This window comes from Sinohyriopsis cumingii, chromosome 6 (assembly GCF_028554795.1).
Source record: "Sinohyriopsis cumingii isolate HCF-2022 chromosome 6, ASM2855479v2, whole genome shotgun sequence".
Lineage (NCBI taxonomy): Eukaryota > Metazoa > Mollusca > Bivalvia > Unionida > Unionidae > Sinohyriopsis > Sinohyriopsis cumingii.
Genome location: NC_142966.1, coordinates 78,613,846 through 78,632,405, shown reverse-complemented (window position 1 = coordinate 78,632,405; position 18,560 = coordinate 78,613,846). Strand labels below are relative to the sequence as shown.

The 18,560-nt window shown below is 34.4% G+C and overlaps 2 protein-coding genes across 4 annotated transcripts in view; one reads left to right on the top strand and one right to left on the bottom strand.

Annotated features, from left to right (window-relative positions):
* LOC149797284 (uncharacterized) overlaps nucleotides 1–14,736 on the top strand; it is a 77,600-nt gene extending 62,864 nt beyond the window's left edge. The window contains exon 11 of the mRNA XM_089961997.1: nucleotides 14,601–14,736. Within this exon, the coding sequence (XP_089818123.1) occupies nucleotides 14,601–14,633 (33 nt within the window). The 3' untranslated portion in view covers nucleotides 14,634–14,736. The remainder of the gene's footprint in view (nucleotides 1–14,600) is intronic.
* LOC149797283 (24-hydroxycholesterol 7-alpha-hydroxylase-like) overlaps nucleotides 1–18,560 on the bottom strand; it is a 32,898-nt gene that overhangs the window by 2,163 nt on the left and 12,175 nt on the right. For 2 of the 3 annotated variants that reach the window (XM_089961998.1, XM_089961999.1), the window contains exons 6-12: nucleotides 17,922–18,009; nucleotides 14,599–14,694; nucleotides 11,555–11,651; nucleotides 10,342–10,472; nucleotides 7,744–7,839; nucleotides 5,074–5,162; nucleotides 487–574 (exon numbers count right to left, since the gene is read on the bottom strand). In XM_089961998.1, coding sequence (XP_089818124.1) covers nucleotides 487–574; nucleotides 5,074–5,162; nucleotides 7,744–7,839; nucleotides 10,342–10,472; nucleotides 11,555–11,651; nucleotides 14,599–14,694; nucleotides 17,922–18,009 — 685 coding nt within the window. The remainder of the gene's footprint in view (nucleotides 1–486; nucleotides 575–5,073; nucleotides 5,163–7,743; nucleotides 7,840–10,341; nucleotides 10,473–11,554; nucleotides 11,652–14,598; nucleotides 14,695–17,921; nucleotides 18,010–18,560) is intronic. The other variant, XM_089962001.1, reaches the window with a different exon arrangement.

Genomic DNA, 18,560 nt, shown 5'->3' with positions numbered 1-18,560 from the left:
ATAATGCCCACATGAGTTGCATTGCACTGAAATGCAGTAACAAATGAGTTACATAGTACTGAAATGTAGTGACACAAGTTACATAGCACTGAAATGTAGTGGCACATGAGTTACAAAGCACTGAAACGTAGTGACACGAGTTACATAGTGTTAAAATGTACAATATGAAAAGTGAAGCTCAAATTAGTATGAATATTCAAAAGCTCCTGATGACACTCTGCAATTATTTGAATACTGTACACCAAGTCATTTTTACATGTTGCTCATTATTACTAATTATTTCACATTTTGTCTTTCGGTTAAAAAAAATAACAAAAATAAATGTGTAACTATTTACTTGCATCATGATCTATTACTTAACAGACCATTTAAAACACCAAAAACTATAAATAATTAAATCATCTAAAATATTTACAGCAATGAAAATAAAATTTATATTGTATCTACATGTATTTCAATGCTAGGCCAGTGTATGTGATAACTCACATGGCTGGGGACGTTTCCGCACAGTTTGACATCAAACTTGGCAAGGAACAAAACAATGTACATCTGAATCTCCATTAATGCAAACCACCTGTAAAAAATATATATAGCAACAGCATTAATCCCAGTGCTTAATCAGTCAGACTAGTGGATTAAGGTAAATCAATGTACATACAGTTAGGGTTGCCACATTTGAACTTTCAAAAAAGAGAATACTCCAGATAGTGGATGTTTCAGTAGATTCAGTATCTTTCAGCTTGTATTAATGTGTAATGCATATATCACATTAATCTTTCATTGTAAAAATATTGTTCATTATAATACAGTGTTTCTGCATTCGCATCATCCTTTGAAAATAAAAAAGCAAAATATAATCACTGCTACAGGGTTCTATATAAACTTATCTAAATTTGTTTGATAAAGAATAGGCAGGGCAAAATCCTGGACACGAGTTTTTGTTTCTCATTGCATCACAGTGGATGTGAGGATACATGAAGAGTAATAATGTAAAGCATCTACACATCAGCAGTTTGCAAACACATGGAGTCTTTTTTCACGGCTTTCATGGTTGCAATAGTTCCCATAAGCAATGAAGTTAAAGACCAAAAGAACAGTACATAGCTTTCATGGTTGCCATAGTTCCCATGAGTCATGAAGTTAAAACCAAATGAACAGTACATGACTTTTGTGGTTGCCATAGTTCCTATGAGTTATGAAGTTAAAAACCAAATGAACAGTACATGGCTTTCATGGTTGCCATAGTTCCCATGAGTCATGAAGTTAAAACCAAATGAACAGTACATGACTTTTGTGGTTGCCATAGTTCCTATGAGTTATGAAGTTAAAACCAAATGAACAGTACATGGCTTTTGTGGTTGCTTATTTCCCATGAATCATGAAGTTTAAACCAAACAATAAACAGTACATGGCTTTCATGGTTGCTATAGTTCCTATGAGTCATGAAGTTTAAACCAAATGAACAGTAAGTACATGGCTTTCATGGTTGCCATAGTTCCCATGAGTCATGAAGTTAAAACCAAATGAACAGTACATGGCTTTTGTGGTTGCTATAGTTCCCATGAGTCCTGAAGTTTAAACCAAAAAATATACAGTACATGGCTTTCATGGTTGCTATAGTTCCTATAAGTCATGAAGTTTACACCAAATGAACAGTAAGTACATGGCTTTCATGGTTGCCATAGTTCCCATGAGTCATGAAGTTAAAACCAAATGAACAGTACATGGCTTTTGTGGTTGCTATAGTTCCCATGAGTCATGAAGTTTAAACCAAAAAATAAACAGTACATGGCTTTCATGGTTGCCATAGTTCCCGCAAGTTATGAAGTTAAAACCAAATGAACAGTACATTGCTTTCATGGTTGCCATAGTTCATGTGAGTCATAAAGTTAAATACCAAATGAATAATAACCCTTTGATAGAAACAATCAGACTCTTTTGAAAATCAGAAAACTGAAGCACCAACAAAAATGCATTATTTAAATTTTTTTAAAAATGTTACCCACAAAAATAAATGAATTCACAGTATCTTTGGTAATGAAGATAGTATCTGCATGCCAGAGAGGGAAAGAGAGAGAGAGAGAGAGAAAATGTTGCAGGCAAATGCTTGCAGGTCACAAAACTACATCTAAGCTTTTATGTTCACTATTCATAAACTAACCATAATTGGGATAAATATTACACAAAGAGAACAGAAGAAATGGAGGGAACAGATAGCAAAAATGTAAGAATTGAAGAACAGGGGTTAAATAAGTTGGTATGTGCAGTCTCAGCATCAGAAAATAGAATATATAAAAACATTATCAGTTTAATGTCTGAAAATACAATATATTGAATTATAAAATTTCCTTAAATGAGAGAGAGTGAGAAAGCAGCAACATGAAATTGTGTCCATGACTGCCATGCACATTCAAATCCATACTATCATGCTTGTAATATTTCCCACCCACGCCCAAAATGTACAATGAATATAAGATATTGAGTGAAGAAAATAGAACAATATCAAACATAAAATAATACATTTATAGAATTATCTGTATAAATTATGCCATTGAAAGTTTTACAGAATGTTCATACTTGAAAAAAGAAACATCGGAATGTTTTGGTCAAGAATTAGTCATCTCAATCCATAAGTTGCTGTAGTGGTGTGTGACATTCACATGACATCACATGGTAAAACAAGACATGTACACATATCACAGCTATCACAGTATTTCCAAGATGCTTTTCTAATCATATATGGAAAGGCCTAAGCATATTCCAATTGAGTTTTAGACTTGTTTCAAAGACCTAACCATACTCCAATTGAGTTTTAGCCTTGTTTCAAAGGCCAAAGCATACTCCAACTGAATTTTAGCCTTGTTTCAAAGCATACTCCAATTGAGTTTTAGCCTTGTTTCAAAGGCCAAAGCATACTCCAACTGAATTTTAGCCTTGTTTCAAAGCATACTCCAATTGAGTTTTAGCCTTGTTTCAAAGACTTAACCATACTCCAATTGAGTTTTAGCCTTGTTTCAAAGGCCAAAGCATACTCCAATTGAGTTTTAGCCTTGTTTCAAAGACCTAAGCATACTCCAATTGTTGTTGCTGTTGTTGTTGTAGGGTTTAACACCATTTTTCAGCACACGATAGGCTATACATAACGGCCAGTATTAATGGTGGAGGAAGAACCCGGGAAAACCCCTGGAAAGAACCACCGACAAACGAGAAGCTACTGGCAAGCTTTTCTCACATACCCACATTGCTGAATCCGAAACTCGAACCGCCGCAGACAGAGGTGAGATGGCAGTGATCCATAACGGAGAGCGCTTTAGACCACTCGGCCCCATACTCCAATTGAGTTTCAGTCTTGTTTCAAAGGCCAAAGCATACTCCTATTGAGTTTCAACCTTGCTTCAAAGGCCAACACATACTCCAAATAGGTTTTAGCCTTGTTTCAAAGGCCAAAGTATACTCCAATTGAGTTTTAGCCTTGTTTCAAAGGTCAAAGCATACTCCAATTGAGTTTTAGCCTTATTTCAAAAGCCTAAGCATACTACAATTGAGTTTTAGCCTTGTTTCAAAGGTCTAAGCATACTACAATTGAGTTTTAGCCTTGTTTCAAAGACTTAAGCATACTCCAATTGAGTTTTAGCCTTATTTCAAAGGCTTAAGCATACAATTGAGTTTTAGCCTTGTTTCAAAGGTCTAAGCATACTCCAGTTGAATTTTAGCCTTGTTTCAAAGGCCGAAACATACTCCAATTGAGTTTAAGCCTTGTTTCAAAGGCCTAAGCATACTCCAATTGAGTTTTAGCCTTGTTTCAAAGGCCTAAGCATACTCCAATTGAGTTTAAGCCTTATTTCAAAGGCCTAAGCATACTACAATTGAGTTTTAACCTTGTTTCAAAGGTCTAAGCATACTTCAATCGAGTTTTAGCCTTGTTTCAAAGGTCTAAGAATTCTCCAATGGAGTTTTAGCCTTATTTCAAAGGCCTAAGCATACTCCAATTGAGTTTTAGCCTTGTTTCAAAGACCTAAGCATACTCCAATTGAGTTTTAGCCTTGTTTCAATGGTCTAAGCATACTCCAATTGAGTTTTAGCCTTATTTCAAAGGCCAAAGCATACTCCAATTGAGTTTTAGCCTTCTTTCAAAGGCCAAAGCATACTCCAATTGAGTTTTAGCCTTGTTTTAAAGGGGTCTAAGCATACTTGAATTGGGTTTTAGCCTAGTTTCAAAGGTCTAAGCATACTCCAATTGAGTTTTAGCCTTGTCTCAAAGGCCTAAGCATACTCCAGTTGGGTTTTAGCTTTGTTTTAAAGGCCTAAGCTTACTCCAATTGGGTTTAACTTTGTTTCTTCAAAAAGGTGAATTAAATCTATGTATTTCTTCTAGCCTGAAAATTAAATAAGTGCCACAAAGTAATAAAAGCAATGTATTTAATCTATTTACCACAAAAAACCTTATGAACAGTATAACTGTCTTCATGTAAAAGAAATCATGTATGCCATAAATAAATGGCCCTTCTTTGTCCAAGATTGATCCATTAAAATTTTATGTAATTGGGCAACATACAACATCAATCCTAGAATGAACCCTATGTTTGGGCTTTCCAGTCAAATAGCAAAACAAAAGCTATACAATATTACAGTAGTTGTCATTTAATATAAATATGCCTTGTTTACAAAGCAAAGTTATGTAACATTGGAAATCATTAAAACATTCACAGCATCCATTCCTCAATGAATGTGAATTCTTTCTGGCTCAAACATTTATTAGATTTCTTTCTAAGTTTTAAATTATTAGAAAACTGATTTTCCTTTAATTTGTGCAAATAATTCTACAAAGTCATCATAACTCTAAGTGCATGACTAGCATTGTGTCTTACATATTTCTACACAAAGAGCTTCACATTTTCCTGACATGTGGCCTTTTATACATTGTAATACTTCATCAAAGTACTTACAAGCTGGATTTTCAGCATAAAAGCCTTGAGGGGTGACCTGCTCATTTATACAACAATATTACATTTCTACACTATCAATCACCCTGTTATCCTTATTATTGGTTTGTCCATCTCACTGCACACCTACCTTCCAGGACACTGGTATCTTCCCCCTCCAAAGGCAACAAATCCTTCCAGAAACTGGTTCTTATCCAGATCTACAGATAACCATCTATCCTACATTTTTAAAAAAATTGCACTTAAAATTACACATAAGAAAACTAATTAAGTAAATGCATTTATAAGAACAGTAAATCTAGATCCATGCATGTATAAAAATTTATAAAGCTGGAGAATGAGAGTATTGAGAATATAGCTGGATTGGAGGGTTCAAGTAATACAATGTTAATTAGGATCAAAGGGATGAACATAACTTCTGAGATAATGATCATCATCTTTGATCATCAAATAGCAAATACCTCTAAATACATGTAATCCTAATTAAAAATAATTTCAGTGTTTTCTACTCTTCATCTCTTAATAGAGAACTGATTTAACAACATTCATAAAATGAAAATATTGAAGCAATTACCTTACATGAGCATCTTCTATTTTCAGCAATGTTTAAAGTACTACATAGCTGGTAATTTATATCAAGGAGGCAACCACCTTGACAACAGATAACCTCCCAGGGACAGAATTTTTTAGTTATGTCCATTTACATCTCTTGACTTTCAAGTTCAAAAGGCCAGAATATGTAAATACAGAAAGTGCTTACTATTTGAAACACAAATTATTCTTCGAAACAGAGTGTACACAGTATGTCATAGGCTCCTCAGGGATGCAATCAAAAAATCATTTTTAATATATACTCATTTTTTGTGTGTTAACTTTACATTGTCAGAATCGTTCAGTATTTTGCAATACTGAACACCTTAATACTGCAAGACATGTACATCTAAATATAATATGCCATTTCCATAGACCCAAAATCATGTTTCCTAAACTTCATTTGCCAAGGTTTTTATTATTTCTTTTGCATAATCGTGCTAACAATGTTTCCTAAAAATAATTTAAGAATGAACATTTTACAAAAAAACATAAAGTGTATAAATAATTTTTTTAAATACTCTAAAAGTTTTGAAAATGTTATTATGTAATCTTCATATTGAGAGAAACTTGCATACCAAGGTTTATTTGTCAATGAACAGTGTTTCTTTGTATAATTATGCTAAAAGTGTTAATTTGTATGATTATACTAACAGTGTTTATTTGTATATTTATGCTAACAGTGTTTCTTTGTATAATTATGCTAACAGTGTTTATCTGTATGATTATGCTAACAGTGTTTATCTGTATAATTATGCTAACAGTCTTTATCTGTATAATTATGCTAATAGTAATTATCTGTATGATTATGCTAACAGCGTTTATCTGTATAATTATGCTAACAGTCTTTATCTGTATAATTATGCTAGCAGTCTTTATCTGTATAATTATGCTAAGTCTTTATCTGTATAATTATGCTAACAGTCTTTATCTGTATAATTATGCTAACAGTGTTTATCTGTATAATTATGCTAACAGTAATTATCAGTATAATTATGCTAACAGTAATTATCTGTATGATTATGCTAACAGCGTTTACTTGTATATTTATGCAGATGTAAAGACATATGGAACAAATCAAAATGTCCTTGTTGCAAACAATATGGACAAACAAATGTTGTGTGTGTGATGGTTTTCCTTTAAAGCACATTGTCAAACACAATATATTTCATTCATAAGAACCTGTATTATTTTCGTTAAGTTCGAAAATATGTTTAATTTTACTTTAGCATACCAACTTAATCAGAGAGCATCAGGTAATATAGAAAATGGCAGTTATGAAAATACATAAACATGAGAGGAAACTTGTTTTAGAGTAAAATCTTGTCATCTGAGTAACTTAATTAGTTTTAAAGCTGCGTTTCCTCCTTTGACGAAATGAATATTTCCTTTATAGCTACTAATTTAATATACAGATGAACTGCCCCAGAACTGAAATACTGACCAGATTGCCCAGTTCAGCCTTTTTACCATTTGGGAAATACAGGGTTTATTGCAGACTAAACTATAAATATTGATTCCTTTGATGGACAAGGTGATTGGACAACGAGGCCCACATTCCTATATAAGTACTGTTCCAAGACTGTAAACCTGCTCTTTCTTCATATTATTTTTTTGATTTTGTTATGGTTCCATTTCTCCAAACAAGACAGAAAAAGTCAAGCATGTTAATCACAGAAATCATTAGTTTGTGACACTAAACAAGTGAAAACACATGCTATGTGCTTTGCTTTGCCAACACTCTGGTTAAAAGTGAAGAGAACTGTATTGGAAATCAGTAGTGTTTTTTTTGTTTTACATATTCACATTTCTACCTAATGCCAAGTATGATAAGAATTCCTATTTTGTTCTTCTTCTGAACAATGATTTACATTTCCCCAAAATATTTTTCATTAGTCTCTCATTAAAGGGACCACAAAACCATCATATATCATTACCTAAATTTGTCATGTTTTTGTAATGGAAAATACATTTAAACTTCCTATTTAAAATGCTGTAAATCAATAAAAAGCAACATCATTTTAACTTTGTGGAAAAATGAGATATATTTGTGAACTAAGATTTTTTTTAAACTGATGAATTTAATAATAAAACCTTGCATCACGGGTTCCACCATGAAGAGAAGTTTTGTACATTGAATTTTCTTGATAAACTTCATGCTAAACTTTATTAAAAGTTTGCAATTTACGGTTTCTGAGCAAGGACATACCGGATTGAAAATGTCAGGTTCAGGGAAATGCCTAGCATTTCTGTGGGCCCAGTATGGAGATACCATCAGTCTATCCCCTTCTGGTACAGTATAACCCTGTAGTAAAAAAGAATGTTTGGAACTGAATCAGACAATTATGTTGTGGAAAAGATAACTGGACTGCAATTAACATTTATATGGCTTATCTACGCAACACTTTTATTAGTAGACAGAGACAACTGTAAACATTAATTATTATGAATTAAGACTAATGTGATCTGGACCACAAAATGTTGGCCCCTCTAATAACTAAAGTTCTTTTTTATCTTTACATTTGAAAAACTAAACTTCTGATTTGCTCTAAAAAACTAAACTTTTGATTTGCTCTAAAAAACTAAACTTTTGATTGGCTCTACATAGCTAGCATTGTGCTGACATACTATTAAATCACACATATACATACATACTGGGACAGGGCACATAAGACATACAATGATAATAATGCTTATTATCAATGATGTAACAACCACCCAAGGACCCCACTGGGGTGGGGATGGGAAGTGGGGAGTGGGCTCATTGGGGGTACAAATCAAACAATGCTTTTATTGACAGGGAGCCTGGGAATTAAGTTTTGCTAGGGGAGGGGCCAGAATTTCTTGCTATATCACCTTATATCATCATCAAGTTCATGATTCCAGCATGAACAGTGCCTGTGAAACAACATCAAACACAAAATTTAACGAAGTCAATGAAGTATGAAAGATGGCCCATATTGACTTCCTGTTGAAAGGATGGAGTAGTGTGTGTTCCAACACCAAAGTTTCACGATTTTAGATAGGACAGAATGTATATAGCATGCAAATAATTGTTTAAAATTGAGTTAAATGCAAAAGGTTAAGTTCTAAACCAGTAAGATGTGAAATGTAGGGCACAGTGACTTTTAATGCACATGTGTGATACTAATAGAGGTCACATGCACTCATATGGCATGATAATTCAATAATCTCAAGCCAGTGAAGCATGAATTATGTGTTACAGTCACCTACTTTTGTGATGATGGTATAGTATAAGATGCACTCCCTTGCAATTTTGTGATTCCTCATAGTGTGTATGTGTGTGTGCATGCATGTGTGTGTGTGTAAGTGTCTGCGTGCATGTGTGTGTGTAATTTAGATTTGTAACGTAGCATTAACAATTTTTCAGTCATATCTCTATGATGTCTGCAGTGTGACAGTTTATAGTGATGTCTAGTACTGTGGCATCATGCTGCAGACATTTAACGATCATGTCCCACCTGGTCACATTATCCTGACACCAGGCTAACCAGACATAGCACTAACCTCTTAATGCTGAGCACCAAGTGCGGCAGCTGCAATTACTATTTTTATACATCTTTGGTATGACTTGGTCAGGGTTTGAACCTGCGACCTCTCACATCTGAGGTGGATGCTCTAACTACTAGGCCACTGGAGCAGTCGATTCTTGATATAAGATAGTTTTTATGGAGGATGCAAAATTCTGTGTGGTCATGAACAAAATGTAAAATATCTAACCCAAGTCAATAAAATGTAAAATATAGATCACAGTGACCTTTACTTACTGTGCAAAATACCAGAGCTAAAAGCTAAAGCTTTAACAAGAAGGCAAAACTAATGTATTTGTGTGCACAAAGCAAGACCGATTTGTTCCATGCCCAGGGTCAGTGCAGCCTATTTTAAAACAAGACATGTACAGTTTTTCATGTAGTTTTACATGTGTGTTGGATTTCACAATAATTTGTAGTCAATTTAATCTATATTCTTTCAAGCCTTAGCAGGTTCACTTGACTATGATCATAGACAGCACAGATACCTAATGGAAAAGATCTAGACTAAAAGTTCAATTTCAGTATAATTTCTTGTAAATGATAATTAAAACTTTACTTTTAAAGAACACTTAAATATTTTCAAGTAATTATTATTACAAACATATAACAAATCTTTCTTTTTTCTTTTAAAAGTGCAAGGAACATGTTTGACAAAAATGAATACAAAACTGAAAGGAAGCAAAATACCAATTTATCACCTCCAAAATTAACAAGAAAATTCCAATCACACCCAAATCACAAAATACCCAGAATAACAGCAATATAAAATCACTAAACATATCCTAGGAATAAAATAACCAGTTGAGGACCTTCCATGGTATTAATAATATTATTATGCTGATGTGGTGCTGTCAACACACTGGTGATAACATGCTTTACAGAATCAATGATGACTTTAGTGACTATATTTCTCTTCAATACCTACCTTCTCCATTGCAAGCACATCTTTCTCTGTACTGAAACTGTTGTCATAGGCCAAATTTGGTAACTGATGAGGCACCCCCACCCACTGGCCTTACAATGCTTAGTAAATACATAAATATATTTTAGCTTAAAAAATAACACACACAACAAAAACCTAAAATTAAATATTTTACTTCATCCCATAATAAATCTACAAGTTTTATATCACATCTTACTGTGAGAAACATAATCATACCCTAACCACTCCCACCCACCCCATCCCTGAATTACAATGGAACTGAATGACATCACACTTGTACAGTTGTACATGCATACATTTTTCACTATACCTTAACTTGGAAGGATTTTATAACTTTCCTGGTGATTATTCCTGGGGATCGTAATCTGATTGCTTCTAACATACAGCATTTAACATAGGGAATGCTCCTCAATCGCTCCTCTGTTATTTCTATATACTCGCCTGTAAGACAAATCAGACGGTTATCCACATCTCAACATGTCTGCCAGCTTTATATTCTTTACGTACTACTGCCATGTTCGGTCTTAAACAATCAATATATCTCTTATCAACAGAAAATTACATTTCGGACTTATTCACCTTCTACACACTGTAACGCTCCAACATTACCACATGTACAGGCTAGGTCCTAATGCAAATCAATGTAGATATTAATCAGACATCATATCTATGTTCTACTGACCACTTCTAAAAAATGCAAAGATCCAAATCTGCAGATGGATTAAGGGTCTGTGCTGTTTACAGTTGGAGTTGACATTCCTGTTATAAGGTGGGTACCGTCATGTATGCCATTTTATTAAGTGGTAGTAAAATTGTACGTAATTCATTATAAGGTAGTCTCACTATAAGATAATATACTCCATGACTCCTAAGGACAGCAACATAAATTAAAAAAGAATTAAGCTTTAAAAAGACACGTATCAACATCTAAAAGTTTTAATTTATTGGTAATCTGTAGATCTTTAGTGTCAGGAATATTTGTTCATACCAAGGTTGATACATTTAGTTTTTTCAATCATGTGGTCTGGGCAGGAAAAAGAGAAAAAATCTTGTAGATTGTTTAAAAATATGTCAGTCTGCCACTCCTATAGTTATTGATAGGGCTTGAATTATTGCGAATAAGCAATCTTTAAATATTTGTCCAAAATATTAATAAAAAAGCTAATATAACTCCATACCCACGAAGAATTTAATTTTGTTTTCAAGTGCCTTGGAAATTGGTCAATTCAAAAATAGTGATAGCATCAACATTATTTAAAACAATTTTGAAAAACTCAATTGTAATGCTTAGAAAAACATGGAAGAATATACTGAAAATACATTTTAAATTTGAGTGTTTTTGTTCTGCAGTTGAAATACCTTCAAAACTGGAACAGCAATTTCATTATGTATGAAATCTGCCCGTGTCAAAGCTGCAATACAAATATACCTGATGGAGAATAAGATTCTCAACAATTCATCTTCTAAAATGAAGAAGAGAAAAAACAGAATGACAAAAATATTATCTCAATCTGTTTAGATACCTTGCTTTGTGGCAGGGAACTTTGTTCTGATATCCTTTTTCAATCTGTTGTAGATTTCTTGATTTTCAAGGATAAAACCCAAAGCCCAAAATGTTATCTGTGCAAGAGAATAAATTGATGACATTATTGTACATATACAGCAGTGGTGTACCAGATGATATTAGTCAATGTGGTACTACTGGCAAAATGGTGTTATGATTGTGCTCCATGTAATTAGAGCTGTCAATGCATTGCTAACCGTTCATTATTACCTGGGTAATAAAATAAGCCATCGGGTACCCATTTAGTTCATGCAACAAAAAATATGGTTTCCATGTTCAGATCAATGATTATATCTGACAATGTCAGGAGTGAGCAAGACACAGAATAATGAGTACAGTTCGAGGCTTGTATCATGTGACTTCTGGCTGCTGTGCATTTATCCACCGTAGACCTCCATCTATTGATCTAAACCATTTGGCCATGTATGTTGAATAGTTTCCTTATTTTCTGTTTATAGTAAATGTACATGACACACTTCCAAAGAAACAGTTGGGTGTCTTGAATTTGAAACCATGTGACACAGAGTTTATTATCTCTTTATATACACTAAGATTGCAGAACCGTCTATATTGGAAAGAAACATTGCACCAAATATCGATGTGACTCATTGATGTTATCTGACTGGAAAATCTTAGGAAAGGAATTTTGCTAATCTGAAGAACATATTGTATCGAAAATAACAAATCAATAGATCTTTTCAAATTGACTAAGTTTTTTTTATGATCCACATAGCAGTGTATATCTACCTGACTGGGCCATGGTTTCTGTGGACAGACTGACTAGGTTTCTCTATGAGCCACATAGCAGAGTATATTTGCCTGACTGGGCTATGGTCTCTGTAGATAGACTGACTAGGGTTTTTTATGAGCCACATAGCAGTGTATATTTGCCTGACTGGGCTATGGTCTCTGTAGACAGACTAACTAGGGTTTTTTATGAGCCACATAGCACTGTATACTTGCCTGACTGGGCTATGGTCTCTGTAGATAGACTGACTAGGGCTTTTTATGAGCCATATAGCACTGTATATTTGCCTGACTGGGCTATGGTCTCTGTAGACAGACTGTCTAGGTTTTTCTATGAGCCACATAGCAGTGTATACTTGCCTGGCTGGGCTATGGTCTCTGTAGACAGACTAACTAGGGTTTTTTATGAGCCACATAGCAGTGTATACTTGCCTGACTGGGCTATGGTCTCTGTAGATAGACTGACTAGGGTTTTTTATGAGCCACATAGCAGTGTGTATTTGCCTGACTGGGCTATGGTCTCTGTAGACAGACTAACTAGGGTTTTTTATGAGCTACATAGCACTGTATACTTGCCTGACTGGGCTATGGTCTCTGTAGATAGACTGACTAGGGTTTTTTATGAGCCATATAGCACTGTATATTTGCCTGACTGGGCTATGGTCTCTGTAGACAGACTGTCTAGGTTCTTCTATGAGCCACATAGCAGTGTATACTTGTCTGACTGGGCTATGGTCTCTGTAGATAGACTGTCTAGGTTTTTCTATGAGCCACATAGCAGTGTATACTTGCCTAGCTGGGCTATGGTCTCTGTAGACAGACTGACTAGGTTTTTTTATGAGCCACATAGCAGTGTATATTTGCCTGGCTGGGCTATGGTCTCTGTAGACAGACTAACTAGGGTTTTTCTATGAGCCACATAGCAGTGTTTACTTGCCTGACTGGGCTATGGTCTCTGTAGATAGACTGACTAGGGTTTTTTATGAGCCATATAGCACTGTATATTTGCCTGACTGGGCTATGGTCTCTGTAGACAGACTGTCTAGGTTTTTCTATCAGCCACATAGCAGTGTATACTTGCCTGGCTGGGTTATGGTCTCTGTAGATAGACTGACTAGGGTTTTTTATGAGCCACATAGCAGTGTATACTTGCCTGACTGGGCTATGGTCTCTGTAGATAGACTGACTAGGGTTTTTTATGAGCCACACATCAGTGTATATTTGCCTGACTGGGCTATGGTCTCTGTAGACAGTCTGTCTAGGTTTTTCTATGAGCCACATAGCAGTGTATACTTTTCTGACTGGGCTATTCTCTCTGTAGACAGACTGTTGTTTTAAAATCCTAAAATGTGGCTTACATTTTAGCAGATAAGTGAGTTTCAGAAGGGTTTACTGGTCTATAAATCATCACATGGACTGATTCCTTGTTGTGATCTGTGTGTGACATCATGCTACATGTCTGCAGCATGATGCCCAAGTGCCCCAGTGCTAGACATCACTATAAAGTGCCACACTGCAGACATTGAAACAATATGACTAAAAAATTATTAAAGCTATGTTAAAAATCCAAATACCACACACACATACACACACACATATTTCTCTTTGATACATTTCTGTTGTTGGAGGTACAGGTGACAAAGACATAGCTACTGAAGTAGCATCCAATTTTCAAATTAATTTACAATTTGTGCAGCATATACATCAAGATCCTAACATTACGACCAGTATATGCCATGGTAAAAATATTTTTCTTTATCTCACCATGATATCAGACTAATGTCCCTTGCATAACCTGGAATCTGTTTATCAATCATTTCCCACAATCATCTAAATTAAACTTGAAATTACATGTATGTTAACATGAAGCAAAGAACACCAAACAGACATACATAATATATTGAAGATCAGTGTCTATATTTACTTATTCGTCGATATCTTACTTTAGGACCCACTATACCATAGTACTGCAGTATACCTTTATTTTCTTTTATTTTATGTTGGAGAAATCAGAAAATATGCTCATGCAGAATAAATAACATAAAATAAATCATAGTGCTTGATAACATTTTACTGACATGGTAAATGAACAAATGATGGTCACTACTATACGATCTTGCCAAATTTGGTTTGATATTTTAATGTCAGTAAGTGCTGAGACACCTAAAATCTTATATGTTTACATGCATATAAGTCTTGGGACATGAAGGCAATGCCATACTATCTATTAAAATGAGCTCTAATTACTGTACTTACAGGTATCGCATTTGCCAGAGAGGCCCACAGAATAAGCAGGCCAAAGCTTGGTGAATTTTCCACGTCCACAGTCTGTAAAATTGTTTGTAGCAATGTCTGCAAAGAAACGACCAAAATTTTTTATTTCTATGCATACTGTAAAATGTGGATGATAAACATGCCATATATACTTCATTATAAGTCACATCGAACTGCAAACAACAAAGGATAATGTACCAGCAGATCAGGGTCTATGTTGTTTGTTCTACTGATTACTCCTAACAAACTGCACAGACCCAGATATACTGGCACATTATGTGATACAAATCTAAGTCTGTTCAGTTGCACATTGGGCTTGACTTGTACATGAGCACAGACAATAGATTTTTATGTTTACTGATAGCCGAATGTATAATGATACAAAGCATTTGGTAAAACTTATTTATGTTTATCACACATACTCAATGGTATATTTTGTTATATCTGATCAAACAAAGTAAAGAAAGAATGAAAAATGAGAACCAGAACAAAGCAAGATACATAAAGTGTGTGTGTGTGAGAGAGATTTTGGTTTTTAATGTAGCCTTAAACAATTTTCAATCATATTGCTATGATGTCTGAAGTGTGGCAGTTTATAGTGATGTCTAACACTGGGGCATCATGCTGCAGACATGTAGCATGATGCCACACCCAGTCACAGTATCATGACATGAGGCTAACCAGTCCTAACACTAACCTGTCAATGCTGAGTGCCCTGCAAGGCAGCTGTTAGTACCATTTTTGTAAGTCTTTGGTATGACTCAGTCGGCGTTCAAACCATTACTTCCAGCATGCAAGGCAGACACTCTAACCACAAGGCCATCTGAGTAGTCAATACATGAATTTAGTAATCACTTAACAAAGAACAGAGCAATTGTCAGATTAGCAACTTTTACGTAATATATGTAATCGATTATAAGTTATGTTGAACTACAAAATGCATAGTCCCAGATCTACCACTGCATAATGCACCAGCAGATCTGGGTCTATACAGTTAGGAGTAATAAACAGAACAAACACAACTGACCCTGATCTGCTGGTGGATTATGCAACAACAGCAGCTGGACTGAGTACATAAGGTATTGGATAGAGTTTGTACTCATAATCATGACTAATGCATACTTTTGCCCAAAACTTACACTAAAGTCTCAGTGCAATTATTTTTTTTGATATGCCTGTCATTCAGATTTATATTCTAAAAGAATATAATTTATTTTGAATAGAATATGTGTTGCAGAATAGTTACCACAAAAGTGTGGATGAAGTATCATCAAGTAACATCTTTCCAAGCATTGGACAAGTGAGTTAAAACAGATACATGACACCACTTTACTTGTCACACTTATCCACAACGCTATTTAAGATCTAGTTAAAATACTATCAACACCCAAAACATATTTGATTCTAAATGGGTTTTAAACCTGCTGTCTTCACTCTGGGCATAAGACTGTCATGATTCGAACTCAATATAGGTCCAAATTTGCCTGTGTGTAAATCAAGATAATGCTGCTGTTGTAACATGTTCAGTATATTTTATTAAATTTATATACATTTTTTAGTGTGTCTATTAATGGAACTTTTAGACATAAGATGCTAGGACTTCCAACTTTCCAACCATGGAAGTCGATGACTCCTCATAATGAAATACGAATGGAGTCCCTACAGAATGAAATGAGCTACAGCTGTTTTTGTGATTGTAAAATTCAAAATGTATTTGCAGCCAACACTGGGTCTGTACTGGAGTCTTCTTCCTGAGAAATGTATTGTTTTATATCATACAGTTAAAAAAATAACTGCTCAAAATAATAACACTTTTCTCACAGCGACAAAAATTAAAAAAACTATGATGTAAAGCAATTCTAAGCATTATCAGGAAAGGATATCAGGATGTTATGTGGAAAATATGATGTCTAAAACAATTCTAACATGCAATTCTTCATCTTAGAAATAGCCATGGTCCCATCTTGACACCATAAGCTGAGTTCAATATGTAAAAAAGAGTCTTAAGGAAATATTCTGCATGAAATGAACCCATTATTGAAATGTGCATTGTAAAGGGTCCAGCTTACAACAACCTGCAAAGCAGTGTCTTACACAGAAACCAAAGGTAGGGGAAATGGGCAATCAGGGGGCATAATTAATGTAAATTATGACACGGAACACTGAAATTCCATCTCAATGAAGACTTCAGCAGCATAAAAGTTCATGATAAATTTGGTTAAAAAGAAGCATTCCTTATTAAAGTTGTGCTGCAAAAACCATGAAGAGGATGGGCCATAAAAGGTCACAACTTTTCCAAACAATCAAGTGGAATGCTAGAAATAAAACTCATTGAGGTCTGATCAGTGTAAAGATACACGCCAAATTTGGTTGAAATCCAACAATTCTTGTTAAGTAATGCTGCAGAAAACAAAGCCAGGAAAACAGGAAAGTAGGGAATATAACCACTGTAAATAATGTTTTGGAATGCCAAACACTGAACTCATTCAAGATCTCTTCAATATAAAGCAGTGTATCAACTTTGGCTTAAAAAGAATCCAATCTCAACAAAGTAATGCTGCAGGAATTAAGGTCAGATTCAAAAGGAAAAGCAATGGGGGGGGGGAGGCATAACTTCTCTTAAAAACATAGTGAACTGCTGGAAATTTAACTCATTCAGTGTTTCATCCATAAAGCTATAGATCAAATTTGAGTGAAATCAAACAAACCATGGCAAAGTTATGCTGCGAAAAGTCATAAGGAAGGGCAATCTGGGAGCATAACTCCTGTAAATGGTTTTGAATGCTGGAATCTGAATTTGTTCAAGGTCACATCATGATAAAGATACCTACCTAATTTGATTAAAATTAAAGAAACCTTGATATGATTATACTACACAAGCCTCAAGTCAGAAGGATAAGCAATCAGGAGGCACAATTCTTGTATATGCTGATGAAACACTGGAAATAGAAAACCTTCATGGTCTCACCAATATATTACTGCATGCCAATTTAAATTCAGTCACTGAGAAAGTTAAGCTGTGGAAATAAAAATTATAGAGATAGGCAGCCAGGGTCCACAACTCCTCTAAAAAGTTACAGAGAAGTCTGGAAATCAAACTATTTTGAAATCTCATCAAATTAAAGCTGGAACCAAATCGATAAATTCTGGTAAAGTTATCTTGTACAAAAACCAAATTGTTGATGACAGACCGACAGAAAACCTGATTATGATGGGGATCTGCCAACTTCTCTCAGTGGGGAACTAATTATTACTGAATCATACTTTCTTTCCATATATCTTATGCCATTTTTCTGAGACAATACCTGTTCTTCTGTCTGTTTTGGAAATTCCATATTTTTTACAACACTATGGAATAGTTTCAGCAGCCATTCCCTTGAATTAAACCATTTCCTGAAAAGAATAATGACGTTTGTCTTCAAAATAATTTGTTAAAAGAGATTGGATTGTAAGACCATAAAATAAGCAGATCTACTTACAAACTACTGAAATAAATGACTAGTTTCAACAGCCATTCCTTTGAATTAGACCATTTCCTGAAAAGAATAATGACGTTTGTCTTCAAAATAATTTGTTAAAAATGGATGGATTGTAGTCAGAAAACCACAAAATAAGCAGGTCTACATATAAACTGCTGAAATAAATGACCACTTCTTTTTATTTACTATTATTTTTCTTTCAAGATTTATCTGTAATAATCGCAGTTCTTTCAAAAATGTTTCTTTCAATACTGAAGTTGCCAATGTTGATTGAATGTTGTTTGGCTAAATGGACTATATCTACATTATCAACATTCTACTAGTAAGAAACCTTGTTATAATATTAGCAACAAAATTTGAAGTCTTAGACATTTGGAAAGATGAAGACAGTGTTTCTGCTGTCATGTTAAAATTTATTATTACAATATTTCAGGCGTCATAATATTATAAAAATTCATAGATAAT